This window comes from Tenebrio molitor, chromosome 5 (assembly GCF_963966145.1).
Source record: "Tenebrio molitor chromosome 5, icTenMoli1.1, whole genome shotgun sequence".
Classification (NCBI taxonomy): Eukaryota; Metazoa; Arthropoda; class Insecta; order Coleoptera; family Tenebrionidae; genus Tenebrio; species Tenebrio molitor.
In genome coordinates, this window is record NC_091050.1 from 16,830,488 (window position 1) to 16,857,487 (window position 27,000).

Here is a 27,000-nt window from a genome sequence, read left to right on the forward strand (position 1 = left end):
GTTGTTAATGTTGTCTTTACTAACACATCGATAAGACGTAGATAACTAGATAAACCATCAATCTCAGGTACGTTTCACTCTTCGAAATAGATAACAACAGCAAAATGCATGAATGATGGATAAGTTAAGGTGGACTGGTCGCTTGGTGAGAACTAAGAAGGTTCGCCATGAGTTGCGTTTCACAAAGCCGGCTTCAGTCTCCTTCACGATATGATAGAGTCAGGTAGTTCGCGGTTGTCGTCTTCTGGTGGCTGTTTTTTATTCGTTCCGTTTAGCTGTCTCGTTTCGCATATGCTTTAGTGGATTATATCATTCCTGTTGCAAATCTAATGCAAAAAGTGCCTTGGTGTAATTTCTATTTTTTTGCAATAGAATTGCATTCTAGCATACTGAAAGATGTGTGCAATATTTACGGTGAGTTTTTCCCCCTTTTTTTTTGTAATTATGTCACAACAAGCAAACGCGATTAAGCAAATCAAGTATATCAATTATTATCATACCCTCTTTATGAAGTCTTAATTTGTAATAAAAAATGTAGGTACATATCAGCTGGAACTTGTATAAATGTTTCTGAATGTACCGCTATGATACTTCACCCATATTACAAAACAGTTACACCAAGTAGATGTAAGAACCACATAGTCGATTTATAATTTGGTTCTTGTAAATTTTCATAATATTTCTGCAAATTGTGTGAAGTTTCAATAATTTACCAGTACAAGGACGCTAACAATATAATAAATAAACTAGCAACTTTGAACATTGCTTCGTTCGTTGGTTCGTCAATCATCCGATTTCTGATAAATGGATACATGACAGCAAAAATAATAAGAACAGTGAAAGTTTTGTTAGGGAAAATAAAAACTGTAACGTGCATGGGAATTTCAGATCTATTTCAGATTTGATAATGTATAAAATTAATTTATACCATGCATATGTTCTTCAATTGTTCAAGAATTTTTCGTGAGTCGAAACTAAATTAAACTAAGTACAATGGAAACAATGAGGGAAAACTTAAGTAACTTGTGGAATGTAGTCAATTTTAAAAATGCTCATTTGTAAATAAATTTTATTCAGCTAGTGTTCCTCATAGTGTGCACACAACACCACTTATATAAATTAGAAATAGAGATAGAGGCCCGGAAATTGAATAAAAGACTTCCGGAAATCCTCTTGTAATTATTGTACACGTAAAAGGAAATCGGACAGTGTGACAGGAATTATTTTAATGTTCGACGCAGTTTAAAACTTTTTGCGCTGCGATAGCAACAAATTGTATATTTTTCATTCATCTTCCGTAGGGTTTATGACGTTGAAGGTCAACACATACGTAATTAAAATTATTCTTCCTTTTCTGTCCAGTTTTGAACAGTTTAACGAGTCATTAAGTTGCTTTCATTTTGTCCGCTAGTGTTAATAGCTCAGCATTTTTAAAAAAATATTTAAAAATACTAATAAGGCTAATAGGGATTTGAATTAAAGCAAATCATTTTATGAATCTAGATCATCGATGATTGCACCCAAATGAAATCAGTTGCTTAATTGCACATAGGTACTTCATTAGTGTTTCTTCTATAATTTAACTTATTTTATTTTGTTTTTCAATTAAAGCTACTTATTATTATTATCAATTAACGAGTGACAAATCGATTTTTACTTGAAAATCTCTCATTGTCAATAATGCCAGGTTGTACTTGCATACAAAGAGTACAGGAAAATTATAAAGGAAAAATACAGTGTGGAAACTTTAACTGGAATAAAATTCATAACTTGGACATAGGTGATTTTTGTAAACAATCCCGAAACAGGTCGATTTTTGTTTTTCCCTACCCACATTTTGGCGGTTTTTGGTTTTTGCATATCTCCTGCCGGAAATGCGCAACCACCCATAACTTTTTTTTTTCAAATGGATGGGTATGCCAAATGACACCTCATTTGAAAGCCCACTTCGCAAACAATACAACGTACTATTTGTTTCCTGCATATTTTCAAAAACTACGTGATAAAAAATAAAAACCAAGTTGAATAATTATGTACTATTTAATACAACAAATGTTCAAAATGGCCACTGTTTTTTTGTTGACAAATCGATAGTAACATGCACCCCTTACGTTTTGTAACATTTCCGGCGTAATTTGCTTAATTTCAAGCCTAAAACCGAACAGTATTGACGACCTTGACGTATTAGGTATGAAATAAGACAAATCACACAGAAAATGTTACAAAACTTAAGGGATGCATGTTACTATCGATTTGCAATATGCTAAGAAACAAACGGTGCCCATTTTGAACATTTGTGCATTAAATAGAATTCAACTTTTAAAATTGGTTTTCATTTTTTTACACGTCGGCTTTGAAAATATTCAGGAAACAAATAGTGCATTGTATTCCTTGCGAGGTAGGCTTTCAAACGAAGTATCACTTGGCATACCCTTACATTGAAAAAAAAATAGGATTTCTGAATCAAGTTGAGTTGAGTGAACACGGTCATTCTCCGCTCCGCAATCAACCAAAAATTTTGGCCGTTGCGAGCAGGAAGAAAATCCAAAGTTAGTGGTGATAGAGAAAATAATAAAGGACGATTGTGTAAGTGAAAAAAAAAAACAGAAGAAAGGACAAAGAACCAAGCGAGTTGGAGTAAAATATACGGTTAAAATCGGTGTAGCAGAACCGCAAAATCGACAGAAGCAGATTCCTAGAAGCGAAAAGAGGATACAGAGAGAGATGTAGAGAGAAGAAGAAGCAGAAGAGGGAAAGGGAGGAGAAAAAGATAAAAGAAATAAGAACAGAGAGGGAGGTGTGGAAATACATAAACCGAGAGAGAAAGAAAAAGGAATCAGTGAGCGAGGAAATAACAATACAAGAATGGGAAGAGTACTTCATGAAACTGCTGGAAGGGAGAAAGGAAGAAGGAGAGGCAGGAACAAATGAAGGAGAAGCAGACGGCGCCGGAGGAAACAGAAATCACAGCGGAAGAGGTGAAAAGACAGATAAGGAACTTGAAAAAAAGCAAGGCACAGTGAGGAACGGGGTGCAAAATGAAGCGTGGATGTATGGACCGAAAGAATGGTAGAGAGAATGGTTGAACTGGAGAGAAGGCGTAACCTGCCTAATTTTTAAAAAAGGCGAGGAAAACAGAGCGGAAAACTACCGAGGAATAACTCTCCTGAACACAGGGTATAAAGGTATAAGTGTTGCCGGATAGTCAGGCACGGTTCAGAAAGGGAAGGGGTACTATGGACAATGTGTACATCCTGGACCATGTAACAAGGAACGAATTGAGAAAGAAAGGGGGGGGGAGGATGTGCGCATTGTTCGTAGACTTCAGGGCGGCGTTCGACAAGGTGGACAGAGTGAAAATGTTTGAATGTATGAGAGAAAGAGGAATAAGTGAATGGCTGGTGCGGAAGGTCGAGGAGATATATGCGAGAACAAGAAACAAGGTGAAGGTGGGAGAGAAAGAGGGCGAATGGTTTGAGATGACAAAGGGAATGAGACAGGGCTGCCCGCTCAGCCCCCTGCTGTTCACGATATACGTGGCGGACGTGGACGAAATGTTGAGGAAAGCGCAAGCGGCGGGGTGGGGTCGTGGTGGGCAGGGAGAAACTTTGGAGCCTGGCGTTTGCGGAATTGCGGACGACATGGTGATTATGGCAAAGGGTGAGAGAGAGATGAAGGAAATGATGAAAAACCTGGAAAAGTATGTGAGGAAGAAATAGCTGGAAGTGAATGTTGAGAAGACGAAAATGATGGTGTTCAACAAGAGAAAGAGGAAGAATGAGGAGAGCGAGTGGAGGTGGGAAGAAAACAAGATAGAAAGAGTGAGCGAGTTCAAGTACCTGGGCTACATCTTCAACGAGAGAGCCACGGACAAGGCGCAAGTGAGAGAGGTAGTGAGGAAAGCGAACAAGGTAATTGGATGTATGTGGGGAATAGGAGAGAGAAAGTGGGGAGGTGAGTTCGGGAGAATCATGATGTTCGAGAGCATGGTAGAGAGCGTGCTGATGTACGGAGCAGAGATCTGGGGATGGAAGGAACAGGAGGAGGTGGAGAGAGTGCAAGAGAAATATTTGAGATGGGTGCTAGGAGTGGACAGAGAAACACCAGGGAAAAGTGCAAGAGGAGCAAGTTGAGAGTGAAAGCGGGAAAGAGAGCGGCAAAGTTCGAAGACAGAATGGGCGGAAGGGAAAAGTGTAGGATACTGCCTGAGTGCTATAAAGAAAAGAAAAAGAGCGCGGATGTGAAAGAGAGAGATAGAATTACTGCAGGAGGAACGGATATGCCAGTGAGGAAGTGGAAAGAATGAGAGCGGAAGGAAAATGGCTGAGCGCGGAGATGAGCGAAAGGGACGAAGACACGGACAAGCAAGAGAGAAGGGAGAGTATCCAGGTACAACAGGGAGTATGAGAGATGCCTGACAGAGGATGTTCCGGTGTACCTGAGGAGAGAGAGCGCGAAAGAGAGGAAAATGATGGCGCGGTTTAGATGCGGGAACGAGGAGAGAGAGAACAGGTATTGGACGGAAGAGGAGGAGAGAAGGTGCAGGATGTGCAGAGAGGAGAGAGACGATCGAGCACATGTGGAACGGATGCAACGAAATGAGAGAGAGGGAGCGAAAGGACAGGGGAGAAATACTGAGCGAAGACGGAAGGGAGATAGGTTGGATGAAAGAGATATGGAAGAGGAGGGAAACAATCGAAATACAAATGGGTGGAGGATAGAAATAAAAATGTTACTTTTATATTTTTGGAATTATTACTTTCATGTTTATATTGTAAGCAAGGATCTGAAACCCCGTAGGGCAAATAAAGCATATTGATTGATTGGAAAAAAATTAGAGGTGGTTGCACACTTCCGGGAGGAAGCAAAAACCATAGGTATGTGCCAAAATGTGGGCAAGAAAAAACAAAAATCGCCCTGTTTCGGGATTTTTTTACAAAGATCGCCTATGTCTGAGTTATGAATTTCATTCCAGTTAAAGTTTCCACACTATAAAATAGATACGTATTAACATCAAGAAGTCAAAATTATTTTTATTGCTTCAGTAATAAATCGAGGTCGAGATCGCCTATGTCCGAGTTATGAATTTCATTCTAGTTAAAGTTTCCACACTATAAAATAGATATGTATTAACATCAAGAAGTCAACATTATTTTCATTGCTTAAGTAAGTAATAAATCGAGGTTTGTGCGATTCGTTTAATTGCGAGAAATATCGACTTTCTCCAATTAATACATCAATTTGTGACTAATTAAAGAACGTCTAACAGGATTTATAATTACATAAAAAATTTAGGAATTATAAATTTTTCGATGCGTTTAACTGTTTAGTGCAGACTGTTTTATTACATGTTTAGATGTTATTATGTAAAAAAATAATCCCATGATGTAGTGCTTCAAAACATAAGTTAATAGTAATATAGAAATTTAACTACATAAATGAATAATTGAATATGTAGTTATTTTTTCTACAACCGTCAAAAAAAAACGTGACATTTATGCATCGTTATCATTTTTGATAGTGAAAAAATATTTGTCAAAAAGTTTCCTTGGATGCTAAAATATAACTATTTTATAACTTTTTGACAAATATTTTAGCATCCAAGGAAAATTTTACAAAAATTAAAAAATTCAAAAATTTTAAAATGCAGTTGTAGAAAAAATAGTGTTTTTATTTCGTGCGAAAGATGATTGTTTTGTTGGCGCATTCGAGTGAGTTTAAGGCTAGGGCCACACTACAGACTAAATAATCGGCCGATAATTTAGTCCTATTGGGTAGCTTCCGCGCCCACCAGGTAAACTAAACTGTTTTGGATCAATCTGTCGGCCGACTACAATCGCTTTAGTGTGCACACTCACATAAGTCCTCATACTTATTAAGCAACCAACTAAACTGTCGGCCGATGAAAAGTCTGTAGTGTGGCCCTAGCCTAAGTCTCGACCTGACGGTCTCGACCAAAAACTCATTCTCATGCCCCAACAAAAAACAATCATTTTGCGCACTTAATACAAAAATAACTATTTTGTATTAACTGCGCAAATAGTTATTTTTATATTAAGTGCGCGAAAAGAGTGTTTTTTGTGTATGAAAAGTCTTTTACGCCGAGACGAAGGTCGAGGCAGTATAAGCCTTTGAATGCACAAAAACATTTTCGCGCACGAAATATAAACAATATTTTTTCTATAATTGATTCAAAAAATTGAAATTAAAAATTCAAATTTTTGAAGGAACTCTGAAGTTTCAATGCAGTGACCATGTTGCTAGGTAACTAATAAAAAAACAGTGCGTGAAATGAAAAACAGAAATAGTCGTATGCGTGAAATTGCATTTCACACACTGTTTTGTATGGTTTCTATGGTTTCGATCTTACTAACAATGCAAAAAAAAAATACACGTCAGAAAATGACCCACTTCAGGCACAGATAACTATGCGTGAATTTCAATTTTTTGAATCAATTATAGAAAAATGATTTTTTTTACAACTGCATTTTAAAATTTTTGAATTTTTTAATTTTTGTAAAATCTGCCTTGGATGCTAAAATATTCGTCAAAAATGACATACTTTGCGACTTGATAACGATGCATAAATGTCACGTTTTTTTGACGGTTGTAGAAAAATAACTATTTGCAATCTTGAATTAAAATAGTGTCATTGTAGTTGTCATTTTGAATTTTGAAACAGCCTCCTTTTTTTCACCCTACACAAAAAAACAGTATCGAATAAGTCTTTTCGACATCGTATGTCGAAAAGTTGGTTACCATAGATGCTAAAAAACATGACAGCATATAATAAAAAATAGCGTATAATATACATACGTAATATTGTCTAACGACTAGTGAAAAAAACACATTCATTTTACTACTTATATTATAATATACATACTATTATCTAACAAGTGAGTAAAGTAATACTTTATTTTACGAGAAGGAAAATCCTTCGAGTAAAAAAAAGATATTTACTAACGAGTTGCATACGAAAAATTTTTGGCGTCCGTTATTAAATGCGCAGGTTTTTTCATTCATTTGTGTTTATAAAAAACTTTTTTTAACGCAAATGCGTGAAAAAATGAACCGCTATGGCACTTTTTTTAACGCTTCTGAACCGATTCAAAAATCACATATTTTATGAACGCAAGTGAATAAAAAAACCTGTGTATTTAATAATAATAATATTTTTTATTTTTTCCACAAGTTTATTTGTTAAAAAAAAAACATTTCAAAATGTGTTTTATTAACTGTTATGTATTTCATTTATAGTTTTCATATCTTTTCAGAATTTACATATTAAATTGTAATAAGATTAAAGACGATAATTTCATAAGCTTAAAAACTTTCTATTTTGTTTTGTGTAATTACTCAATTTTTTGATAACAGCCTCTGAGTAGTCTGAAGTAAAGTCCTGGTGTGTAGTTAGTTCTAGACTTGCTGTCTGACAGTAAGATAAAGCTGATCCGATACCACCATCCGAGTGTACCAAAAGGACTATTGTTCTCACAATTAGTTCCGATTTCACCTGCTGAAAGCATTGAAACAAAAGATTTTAAAACAACGAATTCTACTCTTGGTCCAGATTTATGTTTTACACTAGCCTGAATTTCAATCAGGCTTAGCACTAAGGTCAAGGGTTCACAAGTCCGACAAGAATCTTGCTAAAAGTGCTTATAATTATCAAGCGCTTAATATTGGTGGTACAAAAGATTCAAGGCTGTTTCAAGTAAAACTAGTTCTGACATTCAGCGAGATGAAACGGCCTTAGACATAATTATGGTGTATGCATTAATTTTCATTTTACTGTCGTGAGGAATTCCAATTTTTATACCAAATTTTATGTGAAAAAACCCTTACTTTACGAATCGATTCTGTTACAGAATACGACCGTACTATTGTGCAAATGTAACTAAATCATTGTTTCACGTTGGAATGGTAATTAAATGTTTCACTGACTTGAGAAACAAATGTTTCGTTAATTGGCACAATAAATGACGTTTAATTAATACCTATTCTTGTTGCTGCTTTATAAAAAAAAAACTTGAACCAAATTATTTTATTTTACAGGTTGCCAATGTTCAACTCGCTTTGGGATGATCATAAGTTGAAGACGGAGAAGTAGTTTTTATCAGTGTTGATTTATGCTTATGAGTGCAAAATGTTATCCACCAATGTACTCTGCATTAAGAAAAGAAAAAAGAAGAGCTACTGCATTGCCAACAGAGTGGACAATAAACCCAATTCAATGGAAAACACCAAAAGGTACAATCTTGACAAGACATAGGTACCCTCTTCTTCAATGTATTTTCGTGAGAGAAGTTGCCAGAAAATGTGCGACTTCGTTACGTTTAATTAAGACTTACATAACTTCCACATCCATTAATTTTAAAATCAAACTTGCGGAATCAGCATCAACACAAAGACGTATTCTGTATTATAATATTTTCTTATTGTTGTTGGTATTGTGAATTCAGGAACAATTGTTGTATAATTTTGCAGTGACAACTACGTAGGTTTGATTACGGTGTAAATTATAACCGAGGAATGTGCTACGATCACTACTTGTTTTTGCACAACATCTTGCTCAGGTTGTCTGTCTGTGAAACCTACGCTTATGTGTGGATGGCTTTTAGTCTAATCGAAAGTAATTACCTAATAGAAAAAAGTGCGAGGAACATTAAAGACACACAGTTCTTGACAAAAACAAGCAATCTTTAACTGAAGACCTAATCGTAACCTTTTGATGCGATACCTGAAAGCAAACTAGTTTTGTTGAGGTACTTTCTGGTTGCAACGCAATTATTAGTTACTTTGACGATCCTAATTGGATGAGGACGATGAGGTGTTTTGTTATTACAAAGTCATTTAAACATCTTGAAAGGTACCGACTTTGGTTGTAACAGACCCCACTTACCTTGAAAAGAATGCATTTTTATCAGTATCGTACTGTTTGTAGGTATGTTTTATATGTTTACCTTGAGCCAATTAAGCGAAATTATCTACAGTGTTTATGAGCGCAACCGTTACAGTTATGCAACCCGGTAAGCCAAGTTTTAAATATAATCTCTGATAAAAACTGAGAATCTTAAAGAAACATTTATTTCGATAAATATTTACAAGCTATAACTTTATTATATAACTTTATAGCCAAGGTGTCTCCTTCTTATTATGTTCATATGTAGTTACAGTTGTTCACACAAACGATCCACCAGAAGATGCAACTGAGAACTTTGAATGCAGAACGTGATACGTATTGCATATTACAGTTTTGTAGCGCGCTTTTGACCTTAAATTCTCCATTTCCGTTTCTAAATGAGAAAATGACACACCTTCTAGATCAAAGTAGACAATTTCTCCAATGAACATTTAATTGTTTTAATTGTTGTCCATATCTATAGTATTACTACTTAATTCTAACCATGGAAATAAAGTTGTTTGAGCTGTACACTTTCTCCGAGATTTTTTTGTAAGAGTCTGTTACGGTTCTAGATCTTTAACAAGCTGACGTCTGTTCACGCATCATTCAAGCGAAGAAGCCTTGGTAAGGCTCTTATTTACACAAACATTTAAAAAATTGTAATATATTTACTAAACCAGTTTAATGCCAGACTGACTGGAATGCCACTTTATCGTCGTCTCGGAGGACCCCGAACCAGCCTTAACATGGCGACTTTTTCATGTCTCGAGATTATAAATTTGCAATCGATGTCAACCTAATTGTCGTGTTCTTTGACTGGCGAAGATTATTGTTTCGAGAATAAAAAAATTTATATGAATACCTACAGTGTAAATTTACCAGACCTGAGGGTGACCAAACCAATTATTATAACTAAATAAACCCATATAATCAGTCAAATGCATTATTGACAAAACGCTATTGCTATTTGCACAAAAAGAGTATTGCTGTTTGTGAACGTACTCTCACATATGATTTGACATGACATGTTTTAGAATTAGCTGAATGAAATTCAATTTGCAGTTGCCAAGCTAATGTTATATTCCTGGTTCATTATCCTCTTCAGTGCATTCCAAAAATTACAATTGCTTTCACCTTCAGAGTGCAACTCTTATATATGTAATCAAATTATTGTATATAATTAAATTGATGTTGTAAGTAGGTACATACTTACTTAATTTTAATAGTCCAGAATGCCGAAAAATTCATTTATAATTTTAAGTCATTCAGCAATGGCAGATTCTAAGTGATGAAAAAAAAAATAGGTAACAGAAGTATACCATATACGTATTTAGTTTAGTCTAAAAAAAGTAAAGCTATGCACCTCATAGCTGTCTTCAGCCTGATTTGTATGCAACCAACATTACTAGGTAACATTAAAAAGTCGCAGGTATGACCGTTATAATACGAGTATAATATTTGATTTTAACCTATAAAGTATTTGTGTACACATCTTTCATGTTTTGTTCCAAAAAATCTAGAGATAGGTGACCAGCAAGAATCGGTATTTGACAAACGATTGTATAGGAAGGACCGGGGGAAGATTGGAGTGGAAATTATATTGGCTGGTGAGTTGAAAAGCAGTCGGAACATTGTTATTATGTTTACGTTTTTATAAAAAGATATATCTACGATTTCTGCTAGATATAATAATAAAAATCACATTTGATTTATTTTCAGATCTGTATCATATTTTTTAAGCTAAAAGTAATTTTTTCTATATGTCCATCATATTTTTAAAATAGTAGTTACGCATGAATGACAATGGTCAGGGTTACCGGTATCGTTGGCACTGAAACCTTCTGGTTTATCTCTCCAGTCCATCAACTTTACAGAGTCTATTATTTTTCTCTTTTATACAATTACCGATGATCAACGTATTGTTTATGCATGATAGTCTTTATTGTGAAAGAACAGTAATTAAAATGCAAGAGACTAAAAGTGAATGTGGAAACTTTCCGTTTTCGAACTGTTAAATTGGGCGAGGAACACAACGGACATCGTCTGTACATAATTACTTTGGCATTGGACTTTTGAAGCTGGCGTTGACGTTTTAAAGTCGCTTCTCTTTTTTAACATGTCATTAGTTGCACAAAACACCTAAATCATTTAAGCTTATACTTATCTTATAATTGTTTACATTAATCGCGATGGAATTGATTCATCTTTTAATTCTCTCTAAAGTTATCTCAGATTTTTTTCTTAAATTTTTAAATTTTAAAAATCACAGAATCTCGACCACATCGAGCGACAATAACTTTCACAAGGAAACAGAAACTGTGCTTGTAGTTTCTATTTGTGCAAATAATGGTCCTATTTTCTCTTAAAACAATTGGCGAATGGGCGATGCGTTCGATTGATTTCATATTTAATAATGCCCATTTAACAGAACGGAGCATGAATTTTTCGCTTAGAAAAGAAGACGTGAAGATGTTTTTATACTTCAAACCAGCTACTCTCATTATCGGCTTTACTTTAAATCCAATATCCAATCAGTGTAAAGTCAAGGATTTAATTTGTGAAATTTTCAAAATAAAATCAGAACATGTATAGATTGTGCATGACGATTAATTCGTTCTTATATTTATGTCACAACTATCGTCAGTCTAAATAAAACACAATGATAACATTAAATTAGTAGACAACAATAAATAACAACGTGTTGTTATCGATTGTTCATCTAACACTAAAATTGGCGCGCAGACACAGTTCTGTATATTTTTAATCATCATAACTGTTACTCCCCAGTTTGATAAACAGGTAAGAAATTAATTACACAATTACACAAATTAAATCTCCAGTAATATCTGGAGCGTTACCGATGATTACGTACGGAAAATTTTCAGTTCATGATTGCTTATCTTGACGTTAAAATGGGAGAAGATGAAAAAAGAATTTGCATACTAATATGTACTGCTTTTTTTAACATTTTAACTTTTTTAACATTTTTTACAAAATATCGCGGTATTTGGTTTGTGTATTCAAATTCATAATTTATTTTTCACAAGAAAAAATTTCGCTGGCTATAGAAATTTTCTTTTAGTAAATTGTATGTAACAAAAAAGTTAATCGACTATGCCAAAATGCAGAACACATTTTATTTAGAAAGTTAAGCCGATTCTGTTAAAAACATAAATTTAAGCGATATCAGTGTGCTTCAAAATTAATCCGTTTTTCAGTGTTGTAAATTCAGGTTTGTTGTTTTAACATTACATATATTGATTAAAGATTTTAACGTGTTTGTCGAGTGTAGTCATCTGCAAATGTTGTTATTTTATGTAGCTATTTTTTTATATTTCGTCATTGTTAATATTGGCAAACTTAGCACGTTTTGTGTATACAAATGGAAAAGTCATTAGCTATCAATGTCGATAGATTATTTGTATTCTGCATGCACACATACCTACCTATATGCTGTTGAATTTTTTTCAGTTATTTTTTATTATTTATAAAACAATGTTACGTAACCAAATATTATTATTTGATTGCCCAAAATACAATATGTAAACCACAAAGTAGCCCTGAAGTATTGATTATTACAGTGACTCGACCAACTAAACCAAACACCTTACTTGAATTTGTTCTAAACTGCTATACATGGATATTTGAAATTAGATTCACAGAGACAATATATGGGGAATAACTTTCAACAATTTAGCCAAAGAGTGGATTTGGAATCAAATTCTATAAAGAGGTGTTCCAGTGATTTGTGTCTTCTTGAAAGCGAAAGAATCTGTGGAGACGTGGTTTTCATGAGCATCTTACATCTTAATTAACAAGCACAATGATACAAAAGTACCAGTTTACTAAAACTGTTATTATTGCCAGTTATTTACGGAGTTTTTTAATAAATTATTTGCAGTAATTCGTGAGTTATTGTTCCCATAATACACACATTTTTTCAAATTTCTCACAATTCAATCGAACAAAGATGAAAACTGCATTTTATCTATGACTATGACTGATTAATAGTTAGTACGTGTACTGTTAAGATGTAATTGTTCATGTACCAGCTGTCGCCAGATTCTGGTGTGTAGTTGGTGTGGGTGAATGAACGTTCATGGCCTTGTGCATCCTTCGGTCAACCATTAGCAACAATTCTTAGTACAAAGTTCTTAATCTCCGGTAGCTTGAGCTAAAATTTATCAACATCCAAGTAATAACCACACCATGTTAGTGCCAATTGCAAAAATAATAAAACATGTAACTATCACCAGTTGCCCCGGAATTCCTCGAGGCACAAATAGAAATCCTGGGATCATAAAGACAAGTATTTCGTGGTTAGTCAGTGAATAATTCCAAGTTGGTATAACGGGGACAGGTAAAATCCACAGATCCATTTCCAAGATTTACATGACGTAACGGTAGAGAAATCTACGGTTTACCATGAACATGAATGTTTGCCGTATTATTTCACACTTGATTGAGTTAAACTGATCTCCAGCGATGTACTTTTTCATACAAGTTTTTAGAAGATGTCACACCTTTGATGTGAAGATTTTGGTACCTATCTATTCAATGAATGCACTGTAGTATGTATGTCGGCAAACGTGGGATTGGGGTTTCCGTAAGGTTCCACATTCATAATATCATAATTCACAGGTGCACGTAAATCATGCACAAGAAAAAAGCCGTACAATATAGAGTATGTATAGGAAAATATTGCAAAAACGGCCAGGAAGTGAAAACTACTCAACCTTAAAAAAATATGTAGAAAACTATGTTGTTAATTCGTAACAACAAACATAAGAAGAAAAATCAAGAAAAAGAAACTTTAAAATAGTGAACAAAACAGAAAGAACCGTTTGTGACACAGTGGTATTAACAAAATACAGTGTGGAATAAAATGATTTACATCTACTCTCGTGTCAAAAATGGATTACTCCCTAGGATTTAGGGATATTCGTTACTAGGTTGCCATAAATTTGGTTAGGTTGGAGGCTATGTGGTTTCTGGTGACAAACAAAAGATATCCCAAAAATGTAAGACAGCAAATTAATTGTAACAGTTGCAAATGACTAATTTCTCGCTAAGTGATAGATGATTTTTCGTTTCACAATCAATTTTGGTTACTGGCGCATATTTATTTGGATTTAATCTCTCAATTCAAAGTAACCAACCTTAGGCATTCAAAATAACTTTTGAAAATTCTAGTTACACACAACATGAAAAACGTTATTTCCCTAAAAGTTCGAATTCTAGGGAGTAATCCATTTTTGACACGAGATTAGTTACCTTTGCATTACCCTTGTAAAAATACGAAATGCCGCTCTACAAAAAAAAGAAAGCCTAACCTCAAAATATATATCCAAATTCCAAATGTGATTTATTGCGAGGGATGATATGAATGTAAAGTTGAGATTGAAATTAAAAAGGAGTTAACAAATGCAAGTCACAGCTAGTGTTGAAAGTGGCCGCCAACGTTTGTTAATTCAATTTAGTAAATTGTAACAACTGTCAATTCGATTGATGACATAATAATATTTGTCCTCTTCAATTCAAGGTAAAGTCGAGCAGAAACGTTCATATTTGAAAAGCAGACTTCTGTTTCGTAGAAATAATGGAAAATAATGGCTCATCCTCCACGTTCCCAACACTTGACTCCATGAGATAAAAATAATGATTGATAATAATCAACAGTCAACGGCAAGAATTTTATAATTGCTGCTTTGAAAATTTAAATTACCATGAAAAATGAGAAATCAAAAAACAATTAAAAAATGATTAATTTTTCACTTAAAATTTCTTACATACTTGGAGACTCGCATTGTTTAACGTATCTCTCATGCATAAGCAAATCTGTTTTATCATGGATTGAACAAAATATCGTATGCTGAAAAACTACCCAGACAAACCTCAATGGTCCAAATTTTCGTTCACAAGTTAATTTTTAATTCAGCAGTATTTTTCGTGTTTCTTTAGCAAAGGCAGATCGTTACGTTTTACTTAAATATTCTAATTTCTAATACCTACCGATAATCAGGTACATTATTCCAGTCGCTCGCATTCTTGAGTAATGTGAGACTTTATATAGAAAAAAACGGTGCCTCTCTTTATCACATTATTTGTTATAAACCTCTTTTTGTGATAAATTTACAGAGAAAACCTCATAGTTTTTAATCCACTGGGGAAAGATTTCTTCCGAAAACACGTTGACTACGTGATCTACGAGGAATGTCGCCAATAATCGATCCGACCCATCATCGCAATAAATAAAAAATGATCTAATCTAATTTCGCCGATAACAATCATTAAAGGATAAAGATATCAAGATACGTGTAATAACGTTAATCTTTTCTATTTTGGATAGAATGTGTCTCACATTTCGACACTTGTTGGCACAAATAAATAGAATTTGCACAAAACTCAAGCACCTGTCGGCCTCCTCGTCAGGTTCTTACTCGGTTCTTGCAGCAAGTGAGCGAGCGAGGTAGTGAACGAGTGAGTGAGCGGTCGAGAAGAGGGACCCCACTTTTCAGTTGATTTCGCGACAATGTGGCGTAAGGTATCAGGTGCTGCATAGTGCATGTGTGTGTTTGTGCCTTATCATTTATTACCCATCAAACTGATAACGGGTCGGAGTGAAAACGACAGTTGTTGTGTTTACTGCGCATTTAGTATGTAAACGTCCTGTTTCGACGAGGCCGCCCCGGATTAACCCCAGTTCCTGGTAAGGAAACGCCGAAATACCAGAACGGTGCGACGGCGACGTAACGACGCGTATTTTCGACTTCTTTAATTGGCGGTTATACAGTGAGACCCAGTTTTTGGGAGCGTTTAACAATCGATGAAAGGTGGCACAAGCAAAAACGCCATCACCGACAACCTCCGTCGTGTTGTTTAATTAGAGTTCGATTGAGGGACGATCAGTGATTTTATGCTTTCTTGAATATCCACATACTTTTGTGAAAATTTTTCTGAAACTTTCTATCACTTACGTAACGCAAATCGTACGAAAAATTATTATTTTACTATCGTGTGAACCGCAACTGTTAACGCCAGCAAATTTGCAACTTTCTGTTTCTTAACAAATAGCAAAATCGCATCTAATCAGACATATTATAAAACTCGTTAAATATAATTTACATCAAATGACATTTTGATAGTTTTCAATGCTACCTGACGAAACAAACAAATTCAAGGATAAATAATCAATTTTTGAACTTTTTTAATGTTACTTAATTTAAAAAATTATTTTGAAGGATACCAACATGTACAGTGTGTTTTTAGTTGAATTGAGCGAACAAATGCAATACTAATTGTTACATACATTGGTTCCAAATTTGAATTGTTGTGTAGTTCTTGATACAACTTCTGTAGCTCTTCGTTGGCATTTTTAATTAATTGTGTCACCTGTGTATGTCACTCATCTCCTTGCCATAGAAAGTCGAATAAGAAATTTCTGAAAAATATACGCATGCGTAACTATAAAGTATTTGAAGGTCAATGAGTTCCATCGTTAAAATTTCCAAATACATATTTTACACTTAATATGGATTAAATACCACCGAATAATTATTCATTGTATTGATTAATTGACCACAATTAATAATAAAAATATGACATATATCTATTAATACATATTACAAAATTTCCTACATGTCATACCTACGTTGAAAAAAAAATGTTTGTTATCTTACATCGTATCAAATTGATATTTCTAAGGTTTCGATAAATACATTTCCTTTTTATCGTAGATTTTAATTATTGCCATTACCTTTTTAACTGTCAGTATTATCTGTTGGACTTTTGAGCGCTTCATTATAGCAAAGCGTTTCATTAAAAAAGCGCCGTAATACGTATTGTATTACACATGTAATGTATGTAATAAACATAAATAATGAAAATTTTTACTAAAACTGACGTAAGCGTAAGATGTTTCACATTTAACGCTTCATGGTTGCAGTAATCTGTTAAATTTGTTCTGTCAAATTATAAAATGCACTTGAAATATTCGACCTCCAAATGTACTTGGGAGGTTTCTAAACATGCAACAACGGTCGATTGTAAAATTCGATTTCATTAATTCAATTGTAGTTAGTGACGAAGTTAATACTAAACATTAGGAAGAGCACACTAAAACAATGCATTTGTAGATCTTAAAAATAACGTTTTTTTTTCTTGGAAGTTAGGAACGGACTTACATAATTAGAGAAACTTATCTTGAATAGCAGGTAGTAAACAACAGTCGTTTAAAATTAATTGCAGAGACCAAAATGTTAACGTGTTTCATTATGAAGTAGGTAACCGCTTTCATGTATATTTTGCACTGAAAAGGAAGGAAAGTCCGGGATTATGACATAAGACCTTAAACTGTCTGGATAATCGAATTAAGTTTTGCTGTTATCCAATCAGTGAACACTAACACTACAAATCAAATCAGATTGTTTAATTAAGAGATTGCATTACACACAAATGAATTAATAAACAATTATGAAAAAAGCATTTTTGTGTTTTCCAAACAAAATATGTACTTTGTTCTTCACAATTCAACGTTGACATATCCTGAAAGATGACGATGTTATCATTCTCTTTGTATAGATCTAATGACATCATTGCGTTATTCAAAGGATTCACTAATATTCGTTGAGAAATGACAGTTTTGTTGTTTCTTACAAAACGTGATTTTTATTGAAGTATATTGTGAAATCGCAGATCAGTACAACAATGAAATTGGACATTACGCCAAGAATGTTTAACAAAAACCCCGAATGTCGGTTTCAGGATGTTTCATGTAAGAATATGTTATCGATTCAGTGATCGCTAGAACGGAAATATTCGCAATATCCTTTATGCAGTTTGCTAAACCGTGTGAGGTCATTTTTCAACTTTCGAAAGGTTTCAATTTTCCTCCTAGGATACGCCGCAAATTAGGTAGACATCAATTTTTTTCTTGCTTCACTCAATTTTGAATGTCACAACTATATATTCTACAAGTATTCACTCGTTCTACTTAATGCTCTAGTTCTTTTGATCTGTTGCTGCGAACACGTTCAGAGCAGCTTCATAATTGATATATTAAACCTCAAGTGTTCGTGTTATTTCCTATTCAACTTTATTCAGACGTGAAAAAAATCATATTCCATGCCATTAACTGTAAATATTTCTTTTTCTGACTTGGTTCTTTTTTCCTCCGGTTCAGATATGTAATTGGTTTCACTGGAATTATCTCTTGCGATTAAACTTAATCTTATCTGGTTGGTCGTCGTAAAACTATCCAAACAAGGAAGACAGTTTTAAAAATCGTATCAAAGGGTTACCAATATCGTGCAAAATGTACTCAACATTAGCGTCAATGTACTTAGTTTGACATGATTATAATTCAGCGTCTCTGCCAACAGCCACTGCTCTGTAACGGACGATGACTCCTGCCGGCGCGGCAGTTCAAAGCATTAGTTGTTCAACTCTCGGTAATTTGTTGTTTCTGGTGCTTATGCAGTGAATTAAATAACCGTTACCCAAGGAAAGTAAACTATTGATTACAAAAAAGTAAAATATTTATTTTCACTTGTATTATTTTACATGTTAGCTTATTTTGATTAATTAATAAGTGAGATTTTTAACGCAATCATGTTATATAAACGAACGATCCGTGTTTGAAAACACATGTAAGTGGCGTGTGAGAAGCCAATGGCGGAAGAAATCCGAAGACCGAAGAGAATGTAGATCTTCGACCGTGCTTGAAGCGATTTGGTAACGGAACAGAACCACATGTTTTCTTCGTCTTGGTCGTTTCCACCTGCAACGTTCTCGAGAATAAGTCCTGACCTACAAGGTCGTGCTACGATCGCCCACATGAACGAACACGGAGGAATACTTCTCGAGTGCTTCTTCAAGAAAAGGGAGAGATTTGAAAAAAAACTCCTCTTAATGTATGCCACAAAGAAACCACTTTCAGTCATTTACTTGCTAATTTATGCTAACCAAATGAGAAATATACAAACGACATGTTTTTCGCACTAAAAAGATTTCAAACTGGATCGATTACACACATAGATATCAGTTTAACTCGTTTGTAGTGCCACACAAAAAATTCCTGGTTTTCAAAAGATGGTTGAGATTTTTAAAATCTCTTGAATCGTTGTTGCGTTTCCGGTACATTTACGTAATCACTGGACGATGTAATTGCTGGTTTTTCTTTCGAATTTAGCTTCCTGTTCATGAAAGGAAAGTGAAGATATTACCATAGTAGTTTAGAAAATATTAAAAACCTTTGATTTTGCTATCAACAACCTTGCCTTAACAGGGCATCAAATTTTTGGTTACTTTCAGTATACTGGAAACTAATGTACTTGTGTATTCGTCAAATCAGATATCAAGTTTGCATTAAAATTCTTAACAGATTAGTGTTCTTTTTATTGGTTTTATCGGTTAAGAAATGGCCCTGACATTTTTCCAAATTAAAATAAAGTAAAATATCACTTTAATAATAAATATATCGGTGGGCGAATTCGGTTCGTTTAGTCTGTTTATAATGTTTATTACGTGTTATTTATTTTTAATTCTGAAAAATCAAAACCTTCGAGAATGCTCCGAGTTGTTTGTAATAGATGTTTACAAAGTTAATTTTCATCAGTAGGTATACTCGACCATCTTTCAACAGGTGCAAAGTCGCTACAAGGTTATCTGCAACTGTCAGTAGTTTACACACACTTTTTTTGTTTACCAAAGGTAATTCAGATAAGTTCTAGTACTTAGGTACGTACCTAAGTTAAAAATGGGATCCGTTTAGTAGATAGTTTTTTCCAAGTAAGGTTTCGACAGAAGCGGATAATAGATAAATACATCAGGTAGATAGTCAGTTTAGTATTCAACTTCACACTAGTTACTTCCACATATTTGGTTTCCCGACAGTTCATTGAACTGCTTGTAATAAAATCTATATTTCTAGTTTATGACTAGGACCAAACCATTAAAATAAAATAGTAAAATTTTGGCTGAGTTTCGACATTTTTTTTTATTAAGTTGATACTGCACGCGCACAAAACTTCAACGCAAACGCACCAATCGAAATTCTTTCGAAAGCAAATGGTATAACTGTTTAAAAACCGGTTGATCATCATTATCGTTGATGATTTCATGTAAGGTTTTTTTTATCGTTTCCAGATCAGCCGGCGGAGCAGCAACCATGCTTCAAATCACGGAGGACACCCCGCCTGATATGTTGGCGGGAGCTATGGATCTTACTGTACATCTTCCAACCGGGAGATCCGTCAAAATGTCTGTAGAAAGAAGGTAACGAAGGAGTTGTGTAGGAAGCCTGGATGGTAGTATCATTCGTTTTGTTTTTAGCACTCCTATGATGGATTTATTGGTACAGGTCACCACCAATTATCATTTGCAGTTGTCCAGATACACTTTACAAGCTCTAGGAATGGCACCCTCAAACGAACACAGCGACACGATCCTGCCCTACAAACCAAACACGCCTATAGGTGCTCTAGAAACGCAGCATATTAAAGTCATTCCAAAATCCAAAACCGTATCTGTACCAAAAAATGTACCTGCTGGACATCAGCCTTTTGAAAGCACGTTCAGATTGAAGATACATTTGCCTAGAAACCAGTTATACGTGACTCGAGTGAGTCAGAATGTCCATTTAGAAGGTATCATGAAGAGAGTATGTGAAGAGAAGAACTTGGATTCCCTCAAATACGAATTTAGACATCCAGGTGATTTAACATTCCATAACGAGATACGAGTATTTGATTTATTTCCCTTTGTTAGTATATCGCACTTAATTTCAAGTTAACAAAAATGTAATGTTTACGACGAATTTCTCGTAACAATTCCTGGCTTATCTAGAGATAAATATAATTTCCATTGTGAGCAGCTACATCATTTTATTGTTTGACTTACGAAAATATTTCACAATGTTTACTTTTTGATAGGTGCTACATAGTTTATTGTGTATTTCGAGCAGTCCTGTTGAATACTTAAATTTTTTTATACGTTGAAATCTTGCAGCAAACTTGGACGAGATTTTGGATCCTAAATTGACTTTGAGTGATTACGCAATCACGGAAATTCACCTCGTCCAGAAGGGAACGGGCAGCTTAAATCAAACCTTCTCTACGGGTGACATCATGGCACTTCGCAAAGAAGAAGAAAGAAAACAGATACACAGCAAAACCGGAGGTGGAGTTTTCAATTTGATTTTTCGCAGAGGAAAATCGGTAAGTCGATAAAAAATTGTGTATTTATTTGCGTCAACAATCGATTCTTCCAGAGTACTGGCTCGTTATCGAGCGAAAATCGTTCGATTTCGCCAACTCACAGTGACGACTCTCGTTCGGTTACTCCACCGGGAGTTCAACAACGAATAACAACGCCACCTCAATCAGATCCCCTCCAAGAGAGACCCAAACCGCCGCAGCGAAAAAGAAGACCCGCTCCGAAACCACCGCAAGAAAAACTGCCGAATTACGAAGCATCCACAAATATCGACAGTGGTCTGACGATTTGTCACTCAAGGAACAGCAGTGATAGTTCCGGTTATCACGAAGCTTCGATTTTGAGTGATAATTGTAACACGTCATTACCGCGACGCCCCAAATCGACCGTAATCAGTGACGAAACTCAAAAGTCGTTGTCGGGGCTGCACAGTCAAAGCACTAGTAATTTAAATAAGATGTCCGTTTATTCAAAGTCAACGTCTAGTTTAGCTTTCCCAAGTGAGTCGACGGTTTTGTTTGAGACAACAGTTGAATCAATCTCCTTTTATAGGTCGCAAGAAGAAAACTGCACCTCCTCCGCCAGTACCAGTATTAAAATTAGAAAATCCTGACACAAACTTTCAAGAACCTAGTCCAGTAGTTGTTAGTCAACCTTGTATAGTCGCTCAAACAGGTGAGTGCGCTAGCTGTGTGATTTTATCAAATCAATGCCAAGCTTTTTTGAGAAATACGGAATACCTAATACTACTGAAACATTTGCATCGATCTCAAAAAAGTTTTCTTATTTTATTGGTGACGGTTTCTTTAACTCTCCTCCTTGTATTTTGCATGTTAGAATCACGTGGCAATGGGCAAGACACTGTAGTAGTTAACAACACTAATCCCACACCGATACCTAGAATTCGAACCAAAACCACACCATCCCCTCGGCCGCGTAGTTCTCTTTCTGTTGATACCGAAGGAAGTGTCACAGAAAAGAAAATCGGCACAACAGATTTGAAAGAGAAGGACGAAATCGTTAGTAAAGAAATTGAAATTGATTCGGTATCGAACGATGAAATACGCATGAAAAGTGATTCGAAAATTCACACATCCAGTTCTGATATTGCGTCCGAAGAAGACAAATCAAATAAACAAATCGGTTCAGAAAAAAACCATCGTAAATCCGATGATTTAATCGAAAAAGAAAGTCACGAAAACAAAGCCAAAAATATAGACGAGAAGCTTAAACGAAAGGTCGCCGATTTAGCGCAGTTGCAGAAAGAAAGTGTTAGTTCTATCTTTAACACGACGAATTTTGTTACTCCTCACGAAAAAGTTAAACCTCCTGAAATAGTGGCGCTCCATCCTAAAGAAATGAAACAAGACAGTTATCCAAAGTCTGTGTTTGAGTCGAATAAAAAAAGTTTTCAGATCGGTAGCTCGTTGTTAGATTTGCGTCCTGAGGAAGAAACAAAGAAGATTTCCAGCGACTTGTCGACACCTAATTCTGTTGCGTCCGCCTTAAATGCTTTCGATTTCGTCGATGAAATTGAAGGAGTCGACGTAGAAATGTTTACAGGATCTCTGTCAAAAAATTCGAAGAACAAAAATGTCATCTTGAATCAATTGCACGGAATGCACGAGTTCGAGACGTTAAAAAAGAACCCATCAGGTGGTAGTTTGAGGAGTGTCAGCAGTCTTCCAGGGTTTGTGGGATCTAATATGAAAAAGTGGAATAACATCGAAGAACTGGACGTTATCTCTTTGAATTCTTGTGGTGGGAGGAATGGTTGGGTGATTGGGGATACATCTGACACAGGCATGTTTTCTACTAATTTTTGCACTGCTTAGATTTTTTCTGTCATTAATTTAAAAAAAAAGTCAAAAATCAAAAAACCACCAACGTCGCATTTTCCTCGATAATTACTATCGGCAACGTCTAGTGTAAAATTTGGTGAGACTTGTAATTTTGAGGTTAAATGTTTATTAAGTGTCTTGTTTTTCTGGACATGTTTAAATAAAAATAATAAGAATCAATAAATAAATGAAACGTGCTGCTAATAAAAACAATATGAACGAAATTCAAAGCAATTTAATTTTATTTTGAATCAAATAAATGTCACAATTTATAGTTACCAACATAATATGAAAAAATATCTACCTAGGGTATTTTAAATTTTACCAACCTAAAGCAACTGGTGGTTGTTTTTTGATTCTTGAATGGACTTTATGTTGTGTTTTTTTACGTAATGTGTTATTACAGAATCCACAGTTTCAACGATGAACACGACCCAACATACACCTTTAGATAGTTTAACTTCTGTTCAGTCATTATCTTCAATTAATATCGAACAGAAACCAAAAGAAGTAATAATTCCCATAAAAATCGAAGAAAAAATTACGGAACCAGAGCCTGTAAAAGAAAACGAACTAGAAACTGACTGGCAATATCAACTTCCTTCACCTCCGAAAGCTTTTAGAGATTCGAGTCCGATCGTTTTTACTGACATCCACCACGAATCGATAGCCGATTCAGTTGTCACATCTCCAGAACTGTTCGAAAAGTTGAAAGAAGTAAAGGATGTACAATCAGAGAAAGAGACTGTTAGTGACCTTACCAGTACGATGAGCGAAGAAGAAAAACCGCTCTTAAACAAGTTATCTCTCGAGAATCTCGAAAAGAGAAAATCGTTGGTTTACAACAGGGAATTGGCGACCAGCCTAAAAATGTCCGAAGAGGATAAAAAGAACAATACATTTTCGAGTTCTTTGATGAATTTTGAAAAGACATACGATGAAATGAAAAGATCTAGTCCAAGGCAGATGATGTCGACTACTACGAGTACTTTGCCAAATTTTAAAATCACTACATACAACAACTCCAAGCAGAAGCTTGAAATATTTGAAGACGACACGGTTAGGAGCAACACGGATCGCAGTAGTAAACGTAACTCATTTGCGGAACCGACGTTTTTGCCCCAAAATACTCACATAGGAAGTTCCATGGAGAATTTATCATTTAAAAAAAACCGTTCCCGGAAGAATTCCGAAGAAGGATCCAGCATAAATGATTATCACTTTTATAAACCATCGGCGTCGAAGAATCACCTCAACATGGGTCGTTCTGAATCATTTTCTAAAGAGCAAACCTGGGTACCGTCCAAACCCGTTATGAGATCTAAATCCCAGGTGGCGTTAAATAGATACAAAGACAACAAAAATCTGGAACAGGAGAACGACGACAATTTAACAAAGAGCAATAGTTTATTTGACGTTTCAGGTCTTCAGAGCTTAGGGGTGAGTTTTTAGTCAACCGATTAGTTCTCAAGTGATTGTGTGCTTTTATAGGTAATGAGATTAATACAAAATAGATTGAACACTCCGAGTAATTCGACGGAAGAGTTGGATCGCGATGCTGCAAGTTACCAGGAGCAACCAGAAATCAAACACGAAGTACAAAATCAAGTAGAAGAAAATAAACCGGTTAAAACCAACAAGTACACGCTACCTTCAATCAATATGAGTACGTGGTCCGAAAGGCCAAAGATTCCCGTCAATGTTAAAGAAGATCCTGACTACAAATACAGCGTCAGAGACTCAAACAATTCGAAGATAATCGTCAACACCTTCAACAATGACATCAAGAGTAGTAATAGCATCGAGGTGAACAATAAAATGGCACATACTTATACCAATGGGGTTAGCGTGAGGGTCGATTCTGATCACAGTAAAAATTACTATGGTTCAGAGCCGATTTCTAATAACACTTCTGGGAACGTAGTTATTAAAATCGCAGGTACGAAAACTGCTTCCGCTAAACCGTTCTTCAGGAAGCCTTTAGGAAATGTAAACACGGAAGTCAATCACAGACCGCACTCCATAGCATTCGGAAGCGACTTCGACATATCGAGAGTTCCTATAGTAAGGTCAGTCGAATTCAAGAAACCTTACAAAGATTTGCACAGCAACAACACGACCATCACTCACATTTATCCAAACGGCAATTCGAAGTCGACCACGTGGGTCAGAAATGGTACCAACGACGCGCATCAAACATCAGAAGCTCATCCGACGAAGTCAAAAATCGAAGCCAAACCCGTTTTCAGAGTTAACAGCTATCTGCAGAACTCCTCGGCGCCGGTAGTCCGAGGCTTCAGCAGTGGCAACGAAGTTAACAGAATGTCGTGGGGTCAACCGCACAGCTTTTCAACTTTACCGACGAAAACAGCGGCCAAAGTTTTTTCCACCAACAATTCAGTGCCGTTTTCTCAGGTGAATTTACGGAGAACCGAATCGACCAAAATCGAAACTAGCGCGAAAAATACACAAGTACCTCCGGCACCGGGAACTAGCGTGAAGAATACACAAGTACCTCCGCCACCTGTTATGCCCAAGGTAGCCAACAGAGGAAAAGTAAAAAGTTGCGATAATTACGGAGGAGATCCCAAAGAGCAGTTGCTGCAGGCCATACGAGATTTCGGAGGCAAAAAAGGGTTGAGAGCTGTCAAAGCATGATATACATATATATATTTTGTTGTATAGAGTCATAGTCATAAAGAATTAAGCTCAATATTTTTAAGTAATTCGTAAACAAAGTCAGCATTTATTTGTGCATCATGTTTGTGTACTAAATATTAATCAGATAATGCAAGATGTAGGGACCAAAGGTTTTGTGGAATATAATTATTTATTATTTATGTTTATTACTCATCAAATGTTTTGTATAGAAACGTTTGATACAATTATAAATAAATACTGTAATATACTAGACCAGAATTATTCTTTCGTCAACTAGGTACCTAACTAAATTTCAACCTTGCGCTGACAAGGTAGTGATTTTTTTCGTTTTACTATTCAGATAAGTGGTTATTGATGGTCACCGTTCCGTCGATCGGGTCAAGGTACTTTTTAAAATTCAGGTTAGTGATGGGTAAAACGCACCCACTTGCCTCCCTATAATTCAATGGTAATCTCGGATCGTTTTAGGAATTTTAAGTTCAAGGTACGGCCGCACGTTGTGGTTAAAGCAATAAACGGACGGACTTTTACAGGTCGAATTTTATATTTTGTCATAAAAATAATGAAACAGAACAATATGTAATATATCAAATACGTCAAAAATGTCAAGGATATTTTTTTCATTAAGAAATAATGACTAAAACGGAAAATTAATGACGGACCTACTCAAAAAAAAAAATGAGACGTCGTGTTAAGTGCGTGTGTTACTTCTCAACTGTGGTGAGCAGTCTGTGTATACGGTTAAAGAGAAAGGTATCGTTTACCTCAATATCGTTATTGCCTAAACAATTACTGGGATACAATATTTGTGTTTGTAAAAATTCCGAAAATGTTGCAACGTCTTTAGACAAGATTGCGATAGAGTCGCTTGTCCGATGTGGTTTTTGTTCAACTTGCAACACTTTTCTAGTATAAAATTCACCATGTAAAAAAATCAAGACCGCGTGAAAACAAAGGACATTTTTATAAACGTCACTTTTCACAAACTTTCAGTTGAATTTTGCGTTAAATTTTCGTAATCATGAGGAGGTCAAATTTTAGTGTTGCGATAGCCAATCTTGTAATGGAAGCTGTATCCGAGTTACAAAAAGCAAGACAAAGTGCAGCTTTGAAAGACATCAAGACCCACATTTTCGAAAAATATGGAAGCAGAGCCGACAAATTCATGAAACTAGTGCCGCAGTACCTGAGCAAAGGGCTCAGTTTGGGCATCATTGCCAAGTACGGGGACCATTACAGAACGAAAATGTTTGTGTCCAGACGGGGAAAGCGCAGAGGTGGTGGTAGAAGAAGAAGAAGGCGTAGGAGGAAAGCTTGAATTCGTTGTCCGAGTGACTTGTGCTATTAGTCTTGTTTTGAACCAATAAAGTATTTCATTCG

At 35.4% G+C, this 27,000-nt stretch overlaps 1 protein-coding gene and 1 long non-coding RNA gene across 6 annotated transcripts; one reads left to right on the forward strand and one right to left on the reverse strand.

The window, feature by feature from the left end:
• Window positions 1-197: 197 nt before the first annotated feature.
• Window positions 198-27,000, forward strand: LOC138130198 (putative uncharacterized protein DDB_G0277255). Of its 5 annotated transcripts, XM_069046607.1 has the most exons (10): window positions 198-414; window positions 8,056-8,250; window positions 20,051-20,179; window positions 20,237-20,616; window positions 20,912-21,120; window positions 21,174-21,618; window positions 21,671-21,793; window positions 21,956-22,921; window positions 23,366-24,399; window positions 24,451-27,000. In XM_069046607.1, exons 2-10 carry the CDS (start codon window positions 8,147-8,149, stop codon window positions 25,615-25,617), a joined length of 4,557 nt encoding a protein of 1,518 aa, XP_068902708.1. In that variant the 5' UTR covers window positions 198-414; window positions 8,056-8,146; the 3' UTR covers window positions 25,618-27,000. The 5 variants fall into 5 exon arrangements, with proteins under 5 accessions (XP_068902708.1, XP_068902710.1, XP_068902709.1 ...); XM_069046609.1 differs by lacking the exons at window positions 198-414; window positions 8,056-8,250 and adding an exon at window positions 10,411-10,512; XM_069046608.1 differs by lacking the exons at window positions 198-414; window positions 8,056-8,250 and adding an exon at window positions 15,286-15,614.
• On the reverse strand, window positions 18,424-20,051 carry LOC138130199 (uncharacterized). The gene is made up of 2 exons (XR_011159523.1): window positions 18,740-20,051; window positions 18,424-18,683 (listed from the first exon to the last, which is right to left on the reverse strand). It is a non-coding gene; the product is annotated as an uncharacterized lncRNA (long non-coding RNA).

Coding starts and splice junctions, on each gene's coding strand:
- LOC138130198 (XM_069046607.1), top strand. CDS start 8,147: ATGTTATCCACCAATGTACTCTGCATTAAGAAAAGAAAAAAGAAGAGC. Junction 21,121..21,173: donor TTTTTCGCAGAGGAAAATCG/GTAAGTCGATAA, acceptor CGATTCTTCCAG/AGTACTGGCTCGTTATCGAG. Junction 22,922..23,365: donor TGGGGATACATCTGACACAG/GCATGTTTTCTA, acceptor GTGTTATTACAG/AATCCACAGTTTCAACGATG.